This window comes from Bombina bombina, chromosome 7 (genome assembly GCF_027579735.1).
Source record: "Bombina bombina isolate aBomBom1 chromosome 7, aBomBom1.pri, whole genome shotgun sequence".
In the NCBI taxonomy this organism is placed as follows: Eukaryota; Metazoa; Chordata; class Amphibia; order Anura; family Bombinatoridae; genus Bombina; species Bombina bombina.
In genome coordinates, this window is record NC_069505.1 from 312075689 (window position 1) to 312096641 (window position 20953).

The window sequence follows — 20953 nt, forward strand, 5'->3', positions numbered from 1 at the left end:
GTTTGTTGAAAACTATATCTAGGTATGCTCAGGAGTAGCAAAACACAAATGGGAGATAGCTGCTGACTGGTGGCTGCACACAAATGCCTCTTTTCGCTGGCTCACCCATTGTGTTCAGCTAGCTCCCAGTAGTGCATTGCTGCACTTTCAACAAAGGATACCAAGAGAATAAAGCAAAATTGATAATAGAAGTAAACTGCAAAGTTGTTCAAAAGTGTATGCTGTACCTGAATAATGAAAAAACTAAATTTGGTTTCATGTCCCTTTAAGACAGCTGAGGCTGAGCTCATTTGAGCCTGCAACTGATATTTACGAAGCAGAGGTTTAAAATGGGTTTCATGTCCCTTTAAATGATATTCCTGTGATGAATTAAAGCCATTTTTGTATGTGGGAGTTGTCCCTATGAACCAAATAGCAATAAAGTCCTGGGACTCAGATTCACACAGTCGGGCACTTCCTGAGAGTTTCACGTTAGATTGAAAGGGCTTTTCCTTAAACTTTTATCACAAATAAAACAAAAAAAATATTTTAACATGTTTAATATCTGCTCTTTCATATGCATATAATTTATATAATAATATGTCCCTTCAAAGAGACATAAAAACCCACAAATTAATTAATGATCGTAATCAGAGAGAATAAAAAAAAAAAGTTTTAATTTTACGTCTATTATCAAATTTACTTTGTTCTCATGTTGTTCTTTGTTGAAGAGAAACCCTGTGTTGGTAGTTAGCATGTGGAGAACTATATGGCTCAGTTACAAGAATGCTTTTGAGCAATAGATGTCAGCAGAGTGCACAATGAATAACTTCAAAAGCACTGAAGCAAAACTACTGCTATATAGTGCTACACGTGCACGCTCTTGAGCCTACCTACTTGCTTTTTAACGAAGAATGCCAAGAGAACAAAGTAAATTTGATAACAGAAGTAAATTGGAAGGCGTTTAAAAAACAAAAACAAACAAAAAAACATGCTCTATAGATACCAAGGAGGAAATATTTTTGGTTTCATGTCCCTTTAAGCAAAGGGACAAAGTTGAGACAAATACAGAGACAGGAAACACTTTCACAAAGTTACTGGACTCTCTGAATAGTAACTACAGTAAAACTATTTGTTTTTTAAATTGATAATGGACAGAATAGAGGCGCCCATTTGGCTCTAAGCTGCAGCTTGACATGTATTTAGCATTCCTTATTGTGAAACCTAAAATATTTTATGACTGTTTGGGTTATTGTTCTTAGTAAACTAAAAGGAATGCAAGGATGACCCATGTATTCTGGCAAATAGAATCTGAGGAAGGGTTCCTAGGTTCTTTGCTGCTCCTGAACTTAACCAGATAAACCTTTCAGCAAAGGATAACAACAGAAGGAAGCAAATTAAATACTACAAGTAAAAATGGAAAGTTTGTTTAAAATTGTATTCTATATCTGAATCATGAAATATAAATTTTGGGTTTCATGGTCGCTTTAAGGAAATATGCTTAATTTTAAATTTAGACTAATATTACAGTATTCTTTTGTACTTCACTGGCTGAAAAAGATAACTGCCTTTGCTTTAGTGGTAGAGAGATTCACACCTCTGAAACTATTAGAAAATTGTTTTGCTTTTTTTTTGTTTTAGTTTTCTCTGTACGGTATTTTTGGTCTAAAAAAAAACAACAAAATTCCGACATGGTATTTGAACTATAACATGTTCCAAATACTATTACAGACCTGCCAACTCTCCTGGATCCTATGGCCCCTATTTATCAAGGTCTGTCGGACCTGATCTGACAGTGCGGATCAGGTCCGACAGACCTCGCTGAATACGGCGAGCAATATGCTCACCGTATTCAGCATTGCACCAGCAGCTCACAAGAGCTGCTGGTGCAACGCCGCCCCCTGCAGACTCGTGGCCAATGGGCCGCCAGCAGGGAGGTGTCAATCAACCCGATCGTACTTGATCCGGTTGATTTCCGGTGATGTCTGTCCGTCTGCTCTGAGCAGGCGGACAGGTTATGGAGCAGCGGTCTTTGTGAAAGCTGCTTCATAACTGCAGGCTCGCCAGAAACATGGGGCAATGGAGACATTAGACACTCGGGAAGATCCTATCCCACTATGTTTATATTAACACTTTATGGATCTCAAACGAAGCCTTTGTTTGGTAAAATAAATGTTTTAACCCCTTGTATCCTATGGGAAATGTATTTACTCTTATTATCTAATTAGCTGTGTTATGTTGGTATTGTTTGTTGAAAACTATATCTAGGTATGCTCAGGAGTAGCAAAACACAAATGGGAGATAGCTGCTGACTGGTGTCTGCACACAAATGCCTCTTTTAGCTGGCTCACCTATTGTGTTCAGCTAGCTCCTAGTAGTGCATTGCTGCACTTTCAACAAAGGATACCAAGAGAATGAAGCAAATTTGATAATAGACGTAAACTGCAAAGTTGTTTAAAAGTGTATGCTGTACCTGAATAATGAAAAAAACTAAATTTGGTTTCATGTCCCTTTACGACAGCTGAGGCTTAGCTCATTTGAGCCTGCAACTAATATTTACGAAGCAGAGGTTTAAAATGGGTGTCATGTCCCTTTAAATGATGTTCCTGTGATGAATTAAAGCCATTTTTGTATGTGGGAGTTGTCCCTATGAACCAAATAGCAATAGAGTCCTGGGACTCAGATTCACACAGTCGGGCACTTCCTGAGAGTTTCACGTTAGATTGAAAGGGCTTTTCCTTAAACTTTTATCACAAATAAAACAAAAAAATATTTTAACATGTTTAATATCTGCTCTTTCATATGCATATAATTTATTTAATATGTCCCTTCAAAGAGACATAAAAACCCAAAAATAAATTAATGATTGTAATAGGAAAGAATAAAAAAAAGTTTTAATTTTACGTCTATTATCAAATTTACTTTGTTCTCATGTTGTTCTTTGTTGAAGAGAAACCCTATGTTGGTAGTTAGCATGTGGAGAACTATATGGCTCAGTTACAAGAATGCTTTTGAGCAATAGATGTCAGCAGAGTGCACAATGAATAACTTCAAAAGCACTGAAGCAAAACTACTGCTATATAGTGCTACACATGCACGCTCTTGAGCCTACCTACTTGCTTTTTAACGAAAGATGCCAAGAGAACAAAGTAAATTTGATAACAGAAGTAAATTGGAAAGCGTTTAAAAAACAAAAACAAACAAAAAAACATAATTTATGTAAGAACTTACCTGATAAATTCATTTCTTTCATATTAGCAAGAGTCCATGAGCTAGTGACGTATGGGATATATATTCCTACCAGGAGGGGCAAAGTTTCCCAAACCTCAAAATGCCTATAAATACACCCCTTACCACACCCACAACTCAGTTTAACGTATAGCCAAGAAGTGGGGTGATAAGAAAAAAGTGCGAAAGCATAAAAAATAAGGAATTGGAATAATTGTGCTTTATACAAAAAAATCATAACCACCACAAAAGGGTGGGCCTCATGGACTCTTGCTAATATGAAAGAAATGAATTTATCAGGTAAGTTCTTACATAAATTATGTTTTCTTTCATGTAATTAGCAAGAGTCCATGAGCTAGTGACGTATGGGATAATGACTACCCAAAGATGTGGATCTTCACGCAAGAGTCACTAGAGAGGGAGGGATAAAATAAAGACAAGCCAATTCCGCTGAAAATAATCCACACCCAAAATAAAGTTTAAATCTTATAATGAAAAAAAACTGAAATTATAAGCAGAAGAATCAAACTGAAACAGCTGCCTGAAGTACTTTTCTACCAAAAACTGCTTCAGAAGAAGAAAACACATCAAAATGGTAGAATTTAGTAAAAGTATGCAAAGAAGACCAAGTGGCTGCTTTGCAAATCTGAACAACTGAAGCTTCATTCCTATACGCCCAGGAAGTAGAAACTGACCTAGTAGAATGAGCTGTAATCCTTTGAGGCGGAGTTTTACCCGACTCGACATAGGCATGATGAAACAAAGATTTTAACCAAGATGCCAAAGAAATGGCAGAAGCCTTCTGACCTTTCCTAGAACCGGAAAAGATAACAAATAGACTAGAAGTCTTTCGGAAATCCTTAGTAGCTTCAACATAATATTTCAAAGCTCTAACTACATCCAAAGAATGCAACAAGTTTTCCTTAGAATTCTTAGGATTAGGACACAATGAAGGAACCACAATTCTCTACTAATGTTGTTAGAATTCACAACCTTAGGTAAAAATTTAAAAGAAGTTCGCAACACCGCCTTATCCTGATGAAAAATCAGAAAAGGAGACTCACAAGAAAGAGCAGATAATTCAGAAACTCTTCTAGCAGAAGAGATGGCCAAAAGAAACAAAACTTTCCAAGAAAGTAATTTAATGTCCAGCGAATGCATAGGTTCAAACGGAGGAGCTTGAAGAGCCCCCAGAACCAAATTCAAACTCCAAGGAGGAGAGATTGACTTAATAACAGGTTTTATACGAGCCAAAGCTTGTACAAAACAATGAATATCAGGAAGACTAGCAATCTTTCTATGAAAAAAAGAACAGAAAGAGCAGAGATTTGACCTTTTAAGGAACTTGCAGACAAACCTTATCCAAACCATCCTGAAGAAACTGTAAAATTCTAGGAATTCTAAAAGAATGCCAAGAAAAAATGATGAGAAAAAACACCAAGAAATGAAAATCTTCCAGACTCGATAATATATCTTCCTAGATACAGTTTTACGAGCCTGTAACATAGTATTAATCACAGAGTCAGAGAAACCTCTATGATTGAGAATCAAGCGTTCAATCTCCATACCTTCAAATTTAAGGATTTGAGAACCTGATGGAAAAAAGGACCTTGCGATAGAAGGTCTGGTCTTAACGGAAGAGTCCACGGTTGGCAAGTGGCCATCCGGACAAGATCCACATACCAAAACCTGTGAGGCCATGCTGGAGCCACCAGCAGAATAAACAAACGTTCCTTAGAATCTTGGAAAAAGTACTATAGGCGGAAAGATATAAGCAGGATGATACTTCCAAGGAAGTGACAATGCATCCACTGCTTCCGCCTGAGGATCCCTGGATCTGGACAGACACCTGGGAAGCTTCTTGTTTAGATGAGAAGCCATCAGATCTATTTCTGGAAGTCCCCATATTTGAACAATCTGAAGAAATACCTCTGGGTGAAGAAACCATTCGCCCGGATGTAGTGTTTGGCGACTGAGATAATCCGCTTCCCAATTGTCTATACCTGGGATATGAACCGCAGAAATTAGACAGGAGCTGGATTCCACCCATACAAGTATTCAAGAGACTTCTTTCATAGCCAGAGGACTGTGAGTTCCTCCTTGATGATTGACATATGCCACGGTTGTGACATCGTTCGTCTAGAAACAAATGAACGACTCTCTCTTTAGAAGAGGCCACGACTGAAGAGCTCTGAAAATTGCACGGAGTTCCAAAAATGTTGATTGGTAATCTCACCTCCTGAGATTTCCAAACCCCTTGTGCTGTCAGAAACCCCCATACAGCTCCCCAACCTGTCAGATTTGCATCTGTTGAGATCACAGTCTAGGTTGGAGGAACAAAAAGAAGCCCCCTGAACTAAACGATGGTGATCTGTCCACCACGTCAGAGAGTGTCGAACAATCAGTTTTAAAGATATTAATTGAGATATCTTTGTATAATCCCTGCACCACTGGTTCAGCATACAGAGCTGAAGAGGTCGCATGTGAAAACGAGCAAAGGGAATCGCATCCAATGCAGCAGTCATAAGACCTAGAATTTCCATGCATAAGGCTACCGAAAGGAATGATTGAGACTGAAGGTTTCGATAAGCTGAAACCAATTTCAGATGCCTCTTGTCCGTCAGAGACAGAATCAAGAACACTGAATCCATCAGGAAACCTAAAAAGGTTACCCTTGTCTGAGGAATCAAAACAAACTTTTTGGTAAATTGATCCTCCAACCATGATCTTGAAGAAACAACACTTATAAAAGACTGGAAAGGTTCTTTCTAGAGAAAATGAGCAAAGGGAATTGAATCCAAATGCTGTGGCCATAAGACCTAAAACTTCTATGCATATATAGCAACTGAAGGAAATAATTGAGACTAAAGGTACCGAAAGACGGAACCCAATAACATTATCCCTTGTCTGATAGAGACAAGGACAGTGACACAAACCTTCTGGAAACCTAAAAAAGGTGACCCTTGTGTGAGGAATCAAGAGCTTTAGAAAAGAAGATCCTCTAACTATGTCCTGAAGAGTAAGTGAATCATATGAGATTCTGCATCCTCAGAAAATAATCTGAATGAAAACAGAAAAATGAAAATATGCATTTATTGTATCTAATGAAAACAAATAATGCTATCAAAGACCATAAAAAGGCAAAATAGTTTGAATAAAACTCCAAAACCCTGTTCCTCAAAAGAAACTGGAAGAAATACCCCAGAAGATTCCAGGTCTGAGCAGCGCTTGAACCCCATGGGTGCCCAGCCATGCTTCAACAGTACCCAAAATATATAGGACAGAAACACAGTTAAAGAAAGTGTTAGCCTTGCTGGAATAAAATCAAAGAAATTTTGGACAAAATAAATTTCAAAGAAGCCTTAACCTGCCCCTTACCAGCCAAGCTGGAATACGGCACGTACATCGCAAAATTAGGGAGCTGATTTCGAACTCCAATTATAGACATGTTACTTGGGAAAGAACTCAGGAATTCGTTCCTTAATAAGAACAACCAAACTAGTATAAGCTTAAAGTTTTAGTCTTAGAACTCAACCTTGAAGCCCAGAGTAACAGTTAAGAATTGAATCCAATTATAAAACAAATAATTGATTATCTTAGAACAAAGGAAATATGGATTTTTTATTTTTTTATTTTTTTTTAAATCACAAAATTCTTCTAGCTAAAAAAGCTAAAGACATAGATTAACCCTCATTTGCGAAAATATTCAATAAAATAAAGACACAAATGAAATTATTAGCATGATAGTCCAGTTTAAAGGACCAGCCAATACAGAGGACTTGCATAATCAATAAATGCAAAACAACAAGACAAATGCAACAGCACCTAGTCTAGTAAATGTTGTCCCTTAACAATGCTAAAATAAATCATAATCTGGAGAGTCAACCACACCAGTTGAGAGTAAAGAGTTTAGTAGTGTTTATGTTCAGAGTTTTATTGAGGTTTTTTTTTATTATTATTATTATTTTTTTTTTCTCTTTTTTTTGATTTAATGGAAATAGTGCAAAATGGATGTTATTGTCTACCATGACTATGTTCAGGGAAACTTTCTGATGTATGACGGAAGGCACCATCTGATTTGTAACCATATTTTACCTGTAAACTGTTGAATGTACCTAATTTCATCTGTTTGTTGCACGCAAAAATAAAGATATTTAAAAAAAAAAAAAAAATCATAATCTGATACTCTTAAAGTAAACAGAGAAAATGAAATATTGCAATATCCAAATAAATCACAGGACCAAGAAAAGTACCTTAAACTAAATAATTTTCCATAAATAAGATACAACTATCTAAAGGAAAATAAATACTATTTTGCTATAGAAACAATAGCATAATTAGTAGAATTAGAGATAGCCCCAATAAACTGGAGAACCCTCCAAATTGAATTTAACTGCTGGCAAAGAATATAGTTTACAACCTTTGAAGAAGGAATAAAAGAAAATTATCAGCCTATTCCATTCCCTAGTATAGGGAATTGGAAAGAAAACCTCTAAAGAAATAAATAGGCAGAAATAATGTCAGCTAGTCTTAAAGAACTAGTTACCTTAATATCCAAAATAATCAACACCTTTTCAACAAAGAACAAATGTACTTTAATAATTGGAAAATAATAAAAAAAAGTAGATTTGTTAGTGTCAATATCTGATGAAGAAAATTTCTGAAAAAAACATCATCAGAGAAGGATAAATCAGTATGTTGTTGGTCATTTGAAACTTCAATAATTAAAAAAGAAGTGAAAAAGACCTAAAAATTTTATTAGAAGGCACGAAGTCAGACAAAGCCTTTAACATAGAATCAGAAAAATATTTATTATAAGTCTTCTAAATATTTCTTGTAAGAAAAGAAAATATATAAAGCATAAATACTAATGGATTCCGCATGTAAAAGTATAACATAATATCTTATTACAAACCATAGCTAAAGATAAACATTTATAACATTTAAAATAAATGAACTTAGCTTTGGTAGAACTGAAACTCAGTTAAGCGTTTTTCCAAAAGTGGCTTCTGATTCAGAGTCCATTGGAGACATCTTGCAATATGTAATAGAAAAAAACAACATATAAAGCAAAATTGATCAAATTCCTTAAATGACAGTTTCAGGAATGGGAAAAAAATGCCAATGAACAAGCTTCTAGCAACCAGAAGCAATAAATAATGAGACTTAAATATTGTGGAGACAACAATGACGCTCAAATTTTTTAGCGCCAAAAAAGCCACCCACATTATTTGGCGCCTAAATGCTTTTGGCGCCAAAAATGGTGCCACATCCGGTAACGCCAACATTTTTGGCGCAAAAACGTAAAAAAAATGACGCAACTTCTGGCGACACGTATGACGCCGGAAATGACAAGAAAATTTTTGCGCCAAGAAAGTCAGCGCCAAGAATGACGCAATAAAATGAAGCATTTTCAGCCCCCGCGAGCCTAACAGCCCACAGGAAAAAAAGTCAAATTTTAAGGTAAGAAAAAATTTAATTATTCATATGCATTATCCCAAATATGAAACTGACTGTCTGAAAATAAGGAACGTTGAACATCCTGAATCAAGGCAAATAAATGTTTAAACACATATATTTAGAACTTTATATAAAAGTGCCCAACCATAGCTTAGAGTGTCACAGAAAATAAGACTTACTTACCCCAGGACACTCATCTACATGTAGTAGAAAGCCAAACCAGTACTGAAACGAGAATCAGTAGAGGAAATGGTATATATAAGAGTATATCGTCGATCTGAAAAGGGAGGTAAGAGATGAATCTCTACGACCGATAACAGAGAACCTATGAAATAGACCCCGTAGAAGGAGATCATTGAATTCAAATAGGCAATACTCTCTTCACATCCCTCTGACATTCACTGCACGCTGAGAGGAAAACCGGGCTCCAACCTGCTGCGGAGCGCATATCAACGTAGAATCTAGCACAAACTTACTTCACCCACCTCCACAGGAGGCAAAGTTTGTAAAACTGATTTGTGGGTGTGGTGGTGGGGGGTGTATTTATAGGCATTTTGAGGTTTGGGAAACTTTGCCCCTCCTGGTAGGAATGTATATCCCATACGTCACTAGCTTATGGACTCTTGCTAATTACATGAAAGAAAACATGCTCTATAGAAAACAAGAAGGAAACATTTTTGGTTATGTCCCTTTAAGCAAAGGGACAAAGTTGAGAAAATTACAGAGACAGGAAACACTTTCACAAAGTTACTGGACTCTCTGAATAGTAACTACAGTAAAACTATTTGTTTTTAAATTGATAATGGACAGAATAGAGGCGCCATTTGGCTCTAAGCTGCAGCTGACATGTATTTAGCATTCCTTTATTGTGAAACCTAAAATATTTTATGACTGTTTGGGTTATTGTTCTTAGTAAACTAAAAGGAATGCAAGGATGACCCATGTATTCTGGCAAATAGAATCTGAGGCAGGGTTCCTAGGTTCTTTGCTGCTCCTGAACTTAACCAGATAAACCTTTCAGCAAAGGATAACAACAGAAGGAAGCAAATTAAATAATACACGTAAAATGGAAAGTTGTTTAAAATTGTATTCTCTATCTGAATCATGAAATATAAATTTTGGGTTTCATGTCCCTTTAAGGAAATATTGCTTAATTTTAAATTTAAACTAATATTACAGTATTCTTTTGTACTTCACTGGATGAAAAAGATAACTGCCTTTGCTTTAGTGGTAGAGAGATTCACACCTCTGAAACTATTAGAATTTTTTTTTTTTTTTCTCTGTACGGTATTTTTGGTCTAAAAAATAAGAGAGCTGCTGGTGCAACGCCGCCCCCTGCACACTCGCGGCCAATGGGCCGCCAGCAGGGGGTATCAATCAATCCAATCGTACTCGATCGGGTTGATTTCCGGCGATGTCTTTGTGACCGCTGCTTCATAACTGCATTTTCTGGCGAGCCTGGCCAAACATGGGGATAAATATGCCCCTATGAGTTTGTCGCAGGAGTGGGGGGGGTGTTGAACCATTTCCCGCCTACAGCTTCTTAGCTAGAGACTTTCCCATCTCTGCCAAGAAAACATCCTTCCTTGCTCAGCCCATGACACAGCTGTAACCACACCCCTCCCAAAGTAATTCTGCCCATGAGTTCCCCTTTCTCCCTATCCCAGAAAGATTCCAGGAAATGTTGGGAGATGAGCTATTAGATACATTTTAAGCACATGTATGTGCAACCACCAATTCCAGAAGTGCATTGCTGCTCCTGTTTTCAACAAAAGCTACCAAGAGAAGAAAACAAATTAGATAATAAAAGTAAATTGGAAAGTTGTTTAAAATTGTATGCACTATTTAAATCATAGACATTTAATAATGACTTTAGTTTCTCTTTAACAATTGCTGCTATTTCAAGTGCATGATAGAAAATGCTTGAACTTTCTAATGCAAATTACATGCACTCATTTGTTCGGCCATATCATTTTTGAATTAATGAAACTAGATAATATGTATTTAACTTCCACAAAGGGGTTAAACATAAGCCACAAGTATTGCAGCTCCTTTTTGGGACTCCTTTGAGGGGGTTAAACACATTAGTCAGTAATGTCAATACAAATTCTAACACATTTTTGCATACAAATCAAATTGTCTTAGTTCCCATGGTATTCTTTGTTGTAGAGATACCTAGGTAGGTAGTGTCCACATGACAGGAAATACTGCTGCCATCTAGTGCACTTGCAAATGTATAACATTGTTAAAAGTATTCTTGTAAAACAGCTACCATATTGTGATATATTAAAAGGATTTAAAAATTGTATGCTCTATCTGAATCATGAAAGAAAAATGGGTTTCATATCCCTTTAAATTATGTTCCTGTGATTAATTAAACCCATTTTTTTTATGTGGGAGTTGTCCCTATAAGCCAATTAGTAATAGAGTCCCAGGACCAAGATTCACAGAGTCAGGCACTTTCTGATAGTTTCACCTTATATTTAAACAGCTTTTACTTAAACATATTAAAATCGTTTTTTTATTTGTGATAAAAGTTTAACATATATATGTTCATATATATTTAGTAATATGTCCAATCAAAAGGACATGAAAACCCAAACTTTTTCTTTCTTGATTCTTAGGACCCGCTGATCAAATCATTGTCATTGAGAAATTGCCTTTTTGGCCTTGCCAGTCTCGCAATCCGTGGGTCTGGCGATATATTCAAAGAAAGTAGGGCTGACCCTCTCTGTTCTGACGAGTTGGGGATGTGTCTCCTATAGGAAACAATGGGTATTGCAGCTTCAGCAAAAGTCAGATAACATTGCCAGCTATCTGATCTTGACGGGGGCGGGGGGCTGTAATTAAAGTATATTTACACAGCACAGACTGTGCATTTGCTGAACGGTTTCTGCGTAGTAACAGTTCAAATAATGCCGATGCAAATTAAGTTTCACTGCACATGCATTAGATTTCTCACAATGGAAATTCTCGCCACTCAAAAGATGGTGAGACTAATATGGCTGAAAAGGTGCATCCAGGATGGAGGGCAGTGCTTTTAAAATTAAAAACTCAGGGCGAGGTTTCCTCATTAAAATACAAGTTACTCCCATGAAACTCCGACAGAACACCTATATCAGTGATGGCAAACCTTGGCACTCCAGATGTTTCAGAACTACATTTCCTATGATGCTTAGGCAGCATCATGGGAAATCTAGTTCTAAAACATCTGGAGTTCCAGCGGTCGCCTATATATTCATTATGTCTGCAATCTCCATTGCTAATAAAGACCAAAACAAACCTTACTATTAAACCTATAGGAGATGTGGGTTTATTATAATTTTATATACAGGGCTAGATTACAAGTGGCATGCTAAAGTTAGCGCGGGATACAATAAGCAATATTGCAACCATATTAAAGGGACACTGAACCCAAATTTTTCTTTCAGGATTCAGATAGAGCATGCAATGTTAAGCAACTTTCTAATTTACTCCTATTATCAATTTTTCTTCATTCTCTTTCTATCTTTATTTGAAAAAAAGGCATCTAAACTTTTTTTTATTGGTTCAGACTCTGGACAGCACTTTTTTATTGGTGGATGAATTAATCCACCAATCAGCAAGAACAACTCAGGTTGTTCACCAAAAATGGGCCGGCATCTAAACTTACATTTCAAATAAAGATACCAAGAGAATGAAGAACATTTGCTAATAGGAGTAAATTAGAAAGTTGCTAAAAATGTCATGCTTTATCTGAATCACAATTTTTTTTGGGTTCAGTGTCCCTTTAACTTTACATATCTTCCTTTATTGGATATACCACAGCTGCCTGGCTTCAGATAAAGGTTTTTGTCGTTTGACACAAAAACTTGATATCATTCTTTACCACTTTCTATCAAAAGACAAAAAAGGAACAATTTTAACAACCATTTTTTATTACCAGTCAATAAAAATGGGCTGCAGATATCTATGCTAAGATACTATATTTCTGGTTCAATTCCAATTTGTTACAAAGTAAGAAAATTATATTATACTGTTTTTCCATCCTCAACTGTGGTAAGAATGTCCGTGTGTTCTCCTTCCCCTTTATATTAAAGGGACAGTCTACACCATAACTGTTTTTGTTTAAAAAGATAGATAATGCCTTTACTATCCATTCCTCAGCTTTGCCCAACCAGCATTGATATATTAATATACTTTATAACATTTAAACCTCTAAATTTTTGCCTGTTTTTAAGCCACTATAGACAGCATCTTATCACATGCATTTTTATTTGCTTTTCACAATAGGAGACTGATAGTTCATGTGGGCCATATAGATAACATTGTGCTCTCTCCCGTGGAGTTGTGGCTGACACTGCAATAATTGGATAAAATTCAAGTCAATAGATAATCAATAAATAGCCATGTGATTGGGGGCTGTCAAAAGAAGCTTAGATACAAGGTAATCACAGAGGTAAAAAATATATTAATAAAATAACTGTGTTGGTTTGGTTTGGTTATGCAAAACTGGGGAATGGGTAATAAAGGGATTATTTATCTTTTTAAACAACAACATTTTTGGAGTTGACTGTCCCTTTAATTATCAGCAAATATGAGTAAGAGGACATAATTTATTTTTGTATTGTTTTTTAATAACTAGTAAATATTGTGTACCGTAAGATTGCACTATTTTCGTTTTATAAAATATAGACCGAAGTTATAATAAATTTACCATTGTAACAAATGACCTTGATTGGTGATAAGGTTGCTCACTGCCGTTATTTTCCCAGAAAACATATAGCATTAGTGTTTTTTATCTAGGGTAGAAAATTACAAAACAAAATTCTAAACTTGGAGAAATAGTACCATCCATGGGCTTCCCCTCATATTCTCGTGTGAAAACCACAAATGGCATAATCAAAATTCTTTTGTGATGATAAATTGTTCCCCACTTTCACGAGTAACAACATTTTTAACTCTTGATACTACATATATGAATATAGAAATATGATAATTAGTAGACTTACACTTATCCTGTGAACAAACAAACAAATCTTGTTTACCGCTGGAGCTCCAGATCTGAAAAAAACAAACAAAAAAAATAATGAATTTCCCTGGCCAATAATAAAGTTGTGCTGAAAGGGTTAAAACTCATCTAGTACAAAAGTGTAAGAAATTATAACATAGCAGTTATTGGAAGACATTAGGGTTCAAATAGTGCCTTTTCACTGGAAATAATGAAACTTTTCCCCCCACATAGAAACAATGGAGTGTTTTCCGGTTTTCCTACAGCTATTCTGGTAACCTGCATTACTGGGAAATCTATTACTGTGTACAAAGTAGTGATGTGATACATAAAGATAGAGAAGCTATTCAAAGCATTTCTCCAGGTCACTGTGAAGTCAGCAGACTAGCTTTTTATATAGCAAATCTTCCAATCATCCTACATTTTGTGAAATGGTCACTGTTTATTGTACCACAACCTAGAAACTCTTAACTCCGCCCCTGAGGTGTCTGATCATGTCCATGTACCACTTAAGTTCTGCTTTGAACTACTCAGATATGGCACAAACAGTCCTGATGTCACCTCAAGCTGGCCAGTCACATCTTTGGGACACCAAACTTTGCCCCATGACATCTGGCCATATACTTGATCTCCCTGGCTCATCCCAGTCTTCTGACCCCCTTTTTTTTTTTAATCAGAATGTTTGATATAATTAAAATCGAGTATACCAGCTGCAGCTCAACAATAAATGTGATTCAAAACTTGTCGCTTTCCATCCTAACATATAACATCCTTCAGTAATTGTTTTGAGGCAGTTTACTTTATAAAACACAACTGTCTGTGGTTTGGACATAAAACACATTGTAACTGCTAGATTTTCTACTTTTAGTAAATAGCACAGTGTAAACACGTTCTAAATATGTTAATACCTTTTTTTGCTGCAATTGTTTTTCAATAACTAAACTTCACCACCCTTGCCTTATTTGGAGAAGTCAATTCACACATGTTACTGAAGTAGACACAGATAACCACTTTCCATTTGTTGCATTGCTTTGCAGTATTTTATCTTATCACCTCTGATGAGGCCAATAAAAGACAAACATATGGCAGGGCTATCTCTGAAGTCTGCGCAGTGAACTTTCAATTCTCAGAATTAAGAAGGTGCAATTTTCAGAGTTGAATTACAAGAAGAGTCCAAAATAAATAATGAAAGTATATTGCAAAGTCGTTTTATTACAAATAATTAACATTTTATGTTAAAATCTCAAAGTGTTTTATGTCCCTTTAATAAATTCTCATTGTACCTATAAAATTGTGCCAATTTAGAAACTATTGGCTAAATTACAAGTGACGCGCTAACTAATGCAAGCAAGCGATATTGGATTCTTTTGGGTTTTTGAGCACAATGGAAATAGAACGCGTATTAGGAGTTGAAAGTAAAGGCGTGCGCTTGAACCTAATTGAACTTAACGCTGGTAGTGTTAACCGAGCTCTGGTTAAAGGTTATGCGAGACAAAAAAGTGGCATGAAAAACATAAAAAATACATGTAATAGTACAAACAAAATACAATGTGTTAGTAGTGCTTAAAGGATATGTCCAATTAAAAATGTGAGACTCAGGCCCCAATTTATCAAAGGCTGGCGGAGCTGATCCAACAGTGCGGATCAGTTTCGCCAGACCTTACTGAATACGGAGAGCAATACGCTCTCCATATTCAGCATTGCACCAGCAGCTCACAAGAGCTGCTGGTGCAACGCCGCCCCCTGCAGACTCGCGGCCAATGGGCCGTCAGCAGGGGGGTGTCAATAAACCCGATCATACTCGATCGGGTGGATTTCCGGCGATGTCTGTCCGTCTGCTCAGAGCAGGCGGACAGGTTATGGAGCAGCGGTCTTTGTGGCCGCTGCTTCATAACTGCTGTTTCTGGGGAGCCTGCAGGCTCGCCAGAAACACGGGGCATCAAGGCCCCTCAGTCCCAATTCCAAATGTGAATAGGTGATCCCAGGAATTATTCCTCAAAGGAAACAGGTAACTGTTGCAACTGGATTCCAGGGATTGTATCTAAAATAAAACAGTCAAGTGTTGCAAATGGTGAAGTCCTGTGAGACTGCACATATTATACAGCTTTACATCAAGCTCTAGATTTGATTGCATAGGGAGACTCTAGCAGGAGCAATAGAAGTGAACTCAGATGGATGTAAAAATTATTTATTTAAAATAAGTGTTAAAATCACAGGGGTTTACAGAGAAAAACAACCTCTGTATTGAACACAGACTGTCTATTTGAAAACAATGTCTATGAGTAGGGTGTTAGGTTCAGAAGGCTGATATCCTCCCATAACGTGATGTCACACGCTCCGTTCCGACGTACGTTTCACCAAATAGTCGCTTGGCTTTTTCATTAAAATTGCATTAAAAAGTTATAAGGGCTCAAAGATATGAGGTCTTAGAAATAAAATACAGTATATATATATATATATATATATATATATATATATATATATATATATACACTGCTCAAAAAAATAAAGGGAACACTAAAATAACACATCCTAGATCTGAATGAATTAAATATTCTAATTAAATACTTTGTTCTTTACATAGTTGAATGTGCTGACAACAAAATCACACAAAAATTAAAAAATGGAAATCAAATTTTTTAACCCATGGAGGTCTGGATTTGGAGTCACACTCAAAATTAAAGTGGAAAAACACACTACAGGCGGATCCAACTTTGATGTAATGTCCTTAAAACAAGTCAAAATGAGGCTCAGTAGTGTGTGTGGCCTCCACGTGCCTGTATGACCTCCCTACAACGCCTGTGCATGCTCCTGATGAGGTGGCGGATGGTCTCCTGAGGGATCTCCTCCCAGACCTGGACTAAAGCATCCACCAACTCCTGGACAGTCTGTGGTGCAACGTGAAGTTGGTGGATGGAGAGAGACATGATGTCCCAGATGTGCTCAATTGGATTCAGGTCTGGGGAACGGGTGGGCCAGTCCATAGCATCAATGCCTTCGTCTTGCAGGAACTGCTGACACACTCCAGCCACATGAGGTCTAGCATTGTCTTGCATTAGGAGGAACCCAGGGCCAACTGCACCAGCATATGGTCTCACAAGGGGTCTGAGGATCTCATCTCGATACCTAATGGCAGTCAGGCTACCTCTGGAGAGCACATGGAGGGCTGTTCGGCCCCTCAAAGAAATGCCACCCCACACCATTACTGACCTACTGCCAAACCGGCCATGCTGGAGGATGTTGCAGGCAGCAGAACGTTTTCCACGGCATCTCCAGACTGTCACGTCTGTCAAATGTGCTCAGTGTGCACCTGCTTTCATCTGTGAAGAGCATAGGGCGCCAGTGGCGAATTTGCCAATCTTGGTGTTCTCTGGCAAATGCCAAACGTCTTGCACGGTGTTGGGCTGTAAGCACAACCCCCACCTGTGGACGTCGGGCCCTCATACCCCCCTCATGGAGTCTGTTTCTGACTGTTTGAGCAGACACATGCACATTTGTGGCCTGCTTGAGGTCATTTTGCAGGCCTCTGGCAGTGCTCCTTCTGTTCCTCCTTGCACAAAGGCGGAGGTAGCGGTCCTGCTGCTGGGTTGTTGCCCTCCTATGGCCTCCTCCACGTCTCCTGATGTACTGGCCTGTCTCCTGGTAGCGCCTCCATGCTCTGGACACTACGCTGACAGACACAGCAATCCTTCTTGCCACAGCTCGTATTGATGTGCCATCCTGGATGAGCTGCACTACCTGAGCCACTTGTGTGGGTTGTAGACTCCGTCTCATGCTACCACTAGAGTGAAAGCACAGCCAGCATTCATAAGTGACCAAAACATCAGCCAGAAAGCATAGGAACTGAGAAGTGGTCTGTGGTCACCACCTGCAGAACTACTCCTTTATTGGGGGTGTCTTGCTAATTGCCTATAATTTCCACCTGTTGTCTATCCCATTTGCACAACAGCATGTGATTGTCACTCAGTGTTGCTTCCTAAGTGGACAGTTTGATTTTACAGAAGTGTGATTGACTTGGAGTTACATTGTGTTGTTTAAGTGTTCCCTTTATTTTTTTGAGCAGTGTATATATATATATATATATATATATATATATATATATATATATATGTATATATCTAGGTATAGATATATATGTTTCCAAAAAAACACACACACACACACATATATATATATACATACATATATAGATAGAGAGAGATAGATAGATAGATAGATAGATAGATAGATAGATAGAGAGATAGATAGAGAGATAGAGAGAGAGTTATTTAAGAATAAATAGAACATATTTTGCTATGTGAAGAATAGTGGAATGTGAATATTCATATTTTTTTGCAATTTTCACACTCCATTTAAGTCTATGGGGGATACATTAACAAGTTTACAATATTCTAAGTTCTACTTTTTGTGTGCGTTTTTGGTTTGCCCTCTTTTTACTTTCAACTCATAATACGAGTGCAACCCAAAGCACGCAAAAAGCCTCCAATTAACATAGTTAACGCAGGAGCGCTAAATAGCGCGCTTCTCGTAATCTAGCCCTAAAGGGCTAGATCAGAGCCCAATTGCTCTTCTCAAGAGTAACTGGAATGCTGTTTTCTCACCTTCATACACTTATCAGACTTGAAATCCTGTAGTGCTCTCTGATCTCGTAATCCAATTCCTCTCAAAGCCTAAAAGGAAACCACAGCAAAACTTTATATATTTGTATAAATATTTGGAAATTTGGACAGTAAAGTTAACAAAAACATAATTTATGTAAGAACTTACCTGATAAATTCATTTCTTTCATATTAGCAAGAGTCCATGAGCTAGTGACGTATGGGATATACATTCCTACCAGGAGGGGCAAAGTTTCCCAAACCTCAAAATGCCTATAAATACACCCCTCACCACACCCACAATTCAGTTTAACGAATAGCCAAGAAGTGGGGTGATAAAAGAGTGCGAAAGCATATAAAATAAGGAATTGGAATAATTGTGCTTTATACAAAATCATAACCACCACAAAAAAAGGGCGGGCCTCATGGACTCTTGCTAATATGAAAGAAATTAATTTATCAGGTAAGTTCTTACATAAATTATGTTTTCTTTCATGTAATTAGCAAGAGTCCATGAGCTAGTGACGTATGGGATAATGATTACCCAAGATGTGGATCTTTCCACACAAGAGTCACTAGAGAGGGAGGGATAAAATAAAGACAGCCAATTCCTGCTGAAAATAATCCACACCCAAAATAAAGTTTAATGAAAAACATAAGCAGAAGATTCAAACTGAAACCGCTGCCTGAAGTACTTTTCTACCAAAAACTGCTTCAGAAGAAGAAAATACATCAAAATGGTAGAATTTAGTAAAAGTATGCAAAGAGGACCAAGTTGCTGCTTTGCAAATCTGATCAACCGAAGCTTCATTCCTAAACGCCCAGGAAGTAGAAACTGACCTAGTAGAATGAGCTGTAATCCTCTGAGGCGGAGTTTTACCTGACTCAACATAGGCAAGATGAATTAAAGATTTCAACCAATATGCCAAAGAAATGGCAGAAGCTTTCTGGCCTTTTCTAGCACCGGAAAAAATAACAAATAGACTAGAAGTCTTACGGAAAGACTTAGTAGCTTCAACATAATATTTCAAAGCTCTAACAACATCCAAAGAATGCAACGATTTCTCCTTAGAATTCTTAGGATTAGGACATAATGAAGGAACCACAATTTCTCTACTAATGTTGTTGGAATTCACAACTTTAGGTAAAAATTCAAAAGAAGTTCGCAACACCGCCTTATCCTGATGAAAAATCAGAAAAGGAGACTCACAAGAAAGAGCAGATAATTCAGAAACTCTTCTGGCAGAAGAGATGGCCAAAAGGAACAAAACTTTCCAAGAAAGTAATTTAATGTCCAATGAATGCATAGGTTCAAACGGAGGAGCTTGAAGAGCTCCCAGAACCAAATTCAAACTCCAAGGAGGAGAAATTGACTTAATGACAGGTTTTATACGAACCAAAGCTTGTACAAAACAATGAATATCAGGAAGAATAGCAATCTTTCTGTGAAAAAGAACAGAAAGAGCAGAGATTTGACCTTTCAAGGAACTTGCGGACAAACCCTTATCTAAACCATCCTGAAGAAACTGTAAAATTCTCGGTATTCTAAAAGAATGCCAAGAAAAATGATGAGAAAGACACCAAGAAATATAAGTCTTCCAGACTCTATAATATATCTCTCTAGATACAGATTTACGAGCCTGTAACATAGTATTAATCACAGAGTCAGAGAAACCTCTTTGACCAAGAATCAAGCGTTCAATCTCCATACCTTTAAATTTAAGGATTTCAGATCCTGATGGAAAAAAGGACCTTGTGACAGAAGGTCTGGTCTTAACGGAAGAGTCCACGGTTGGCAAGAGGCCATCCGGACAAGATCCGCATACCAAAACCTGTGAGGCCATGCCGGAGCTACCAGCAGAACAAACGAGCATTCCTTCAGAATCTTGGAGATTACTCTTGGAAGAAGAACTAGAGGCGGAAAGATATAAGCAGGATGATACTTCCAAGGAAGTGATAATGCATCCACTGCCTCCGCCTGAGGATCCCGGGATCTGGACAGATACCTGGGAAGTTTCTTGTTTAGATGAGACGCCATCAGATCTATTTCTGGAAGTTCCCACATTTGAACAATCTGAAGAAATACCTCTGGGTGAAGAGACCATTCGCCCGGATGCAACGTTTGGCGACTGAGATAATCCGCTTCCCAATTGTCTATACCTGGGATATGAACCGCAGAGATTAGACAGGAGCTGGATTCCGCCCAAACCAAAATTCGAGATACTTCTTTCATAGCCAGAGGACTGTGAGTCCCTCCTTGATGATTGATGTATGCCACAGTTGTGACATTGTCTGTCTGAAAACAAATGAACGATTCTCTCTTCAGAAGAGGACAAAACTGAAGAGCTCTGAAAATTGCACGGAGTTCCAAAATATTGATCGGTAATCTCACCTCCTGAGATTCCCAAACTCCTTGTGCCGTCAGAGATCCCCACACAGCTCCCCAACCTGTGAGACTTGAATCTGTTGAAATTACAGTCCAGGTCGGAAGCACAAAAGAAGCCCCCTGAATTAAACGATGGTGATCTGTCCACCACGTTAGAGAGTGTCGAACAATCGGTTTTAAAGATATGAATTGAGATATCTTTGTGTAATCCTTGCACCATTGATTCAGCATACAGAGCTGAAGAGGTCGCATGTGAAAACGAGCAAAGGGGATCGCGTCCGATGCAGCAGTCATAAGACCTAGAATTTCCAT

The 20953-nt window shown here is 37.6% G+C and overlaps 1 protein-coding gene across 1 annotated transcript in view; it reads right to left on the bottom strand.

The window, feature by feature from the left end:
* IL17RC (interleukin 17 receptor C) overlaps positions 1–20953 on the bottom strand; it is a 263169-nt gene that overhangs the window by 54455 nt on the left and 187761 nt on the right. The window contains exons 14-15 of the mRNA XM_053689379.1: positions 18259–18327; positions 314–497 (exon numbers count right to left, since the gene is read on the bottom strand). Of these exons, the coding sequence (XP_053545354.1) occupies positions 314–497; positions 18259–18327 (253 nt within the window). The remainder of the gene's footprint in view (positions 1–313; positions 498–18258; positions 18328–20953) is intronic.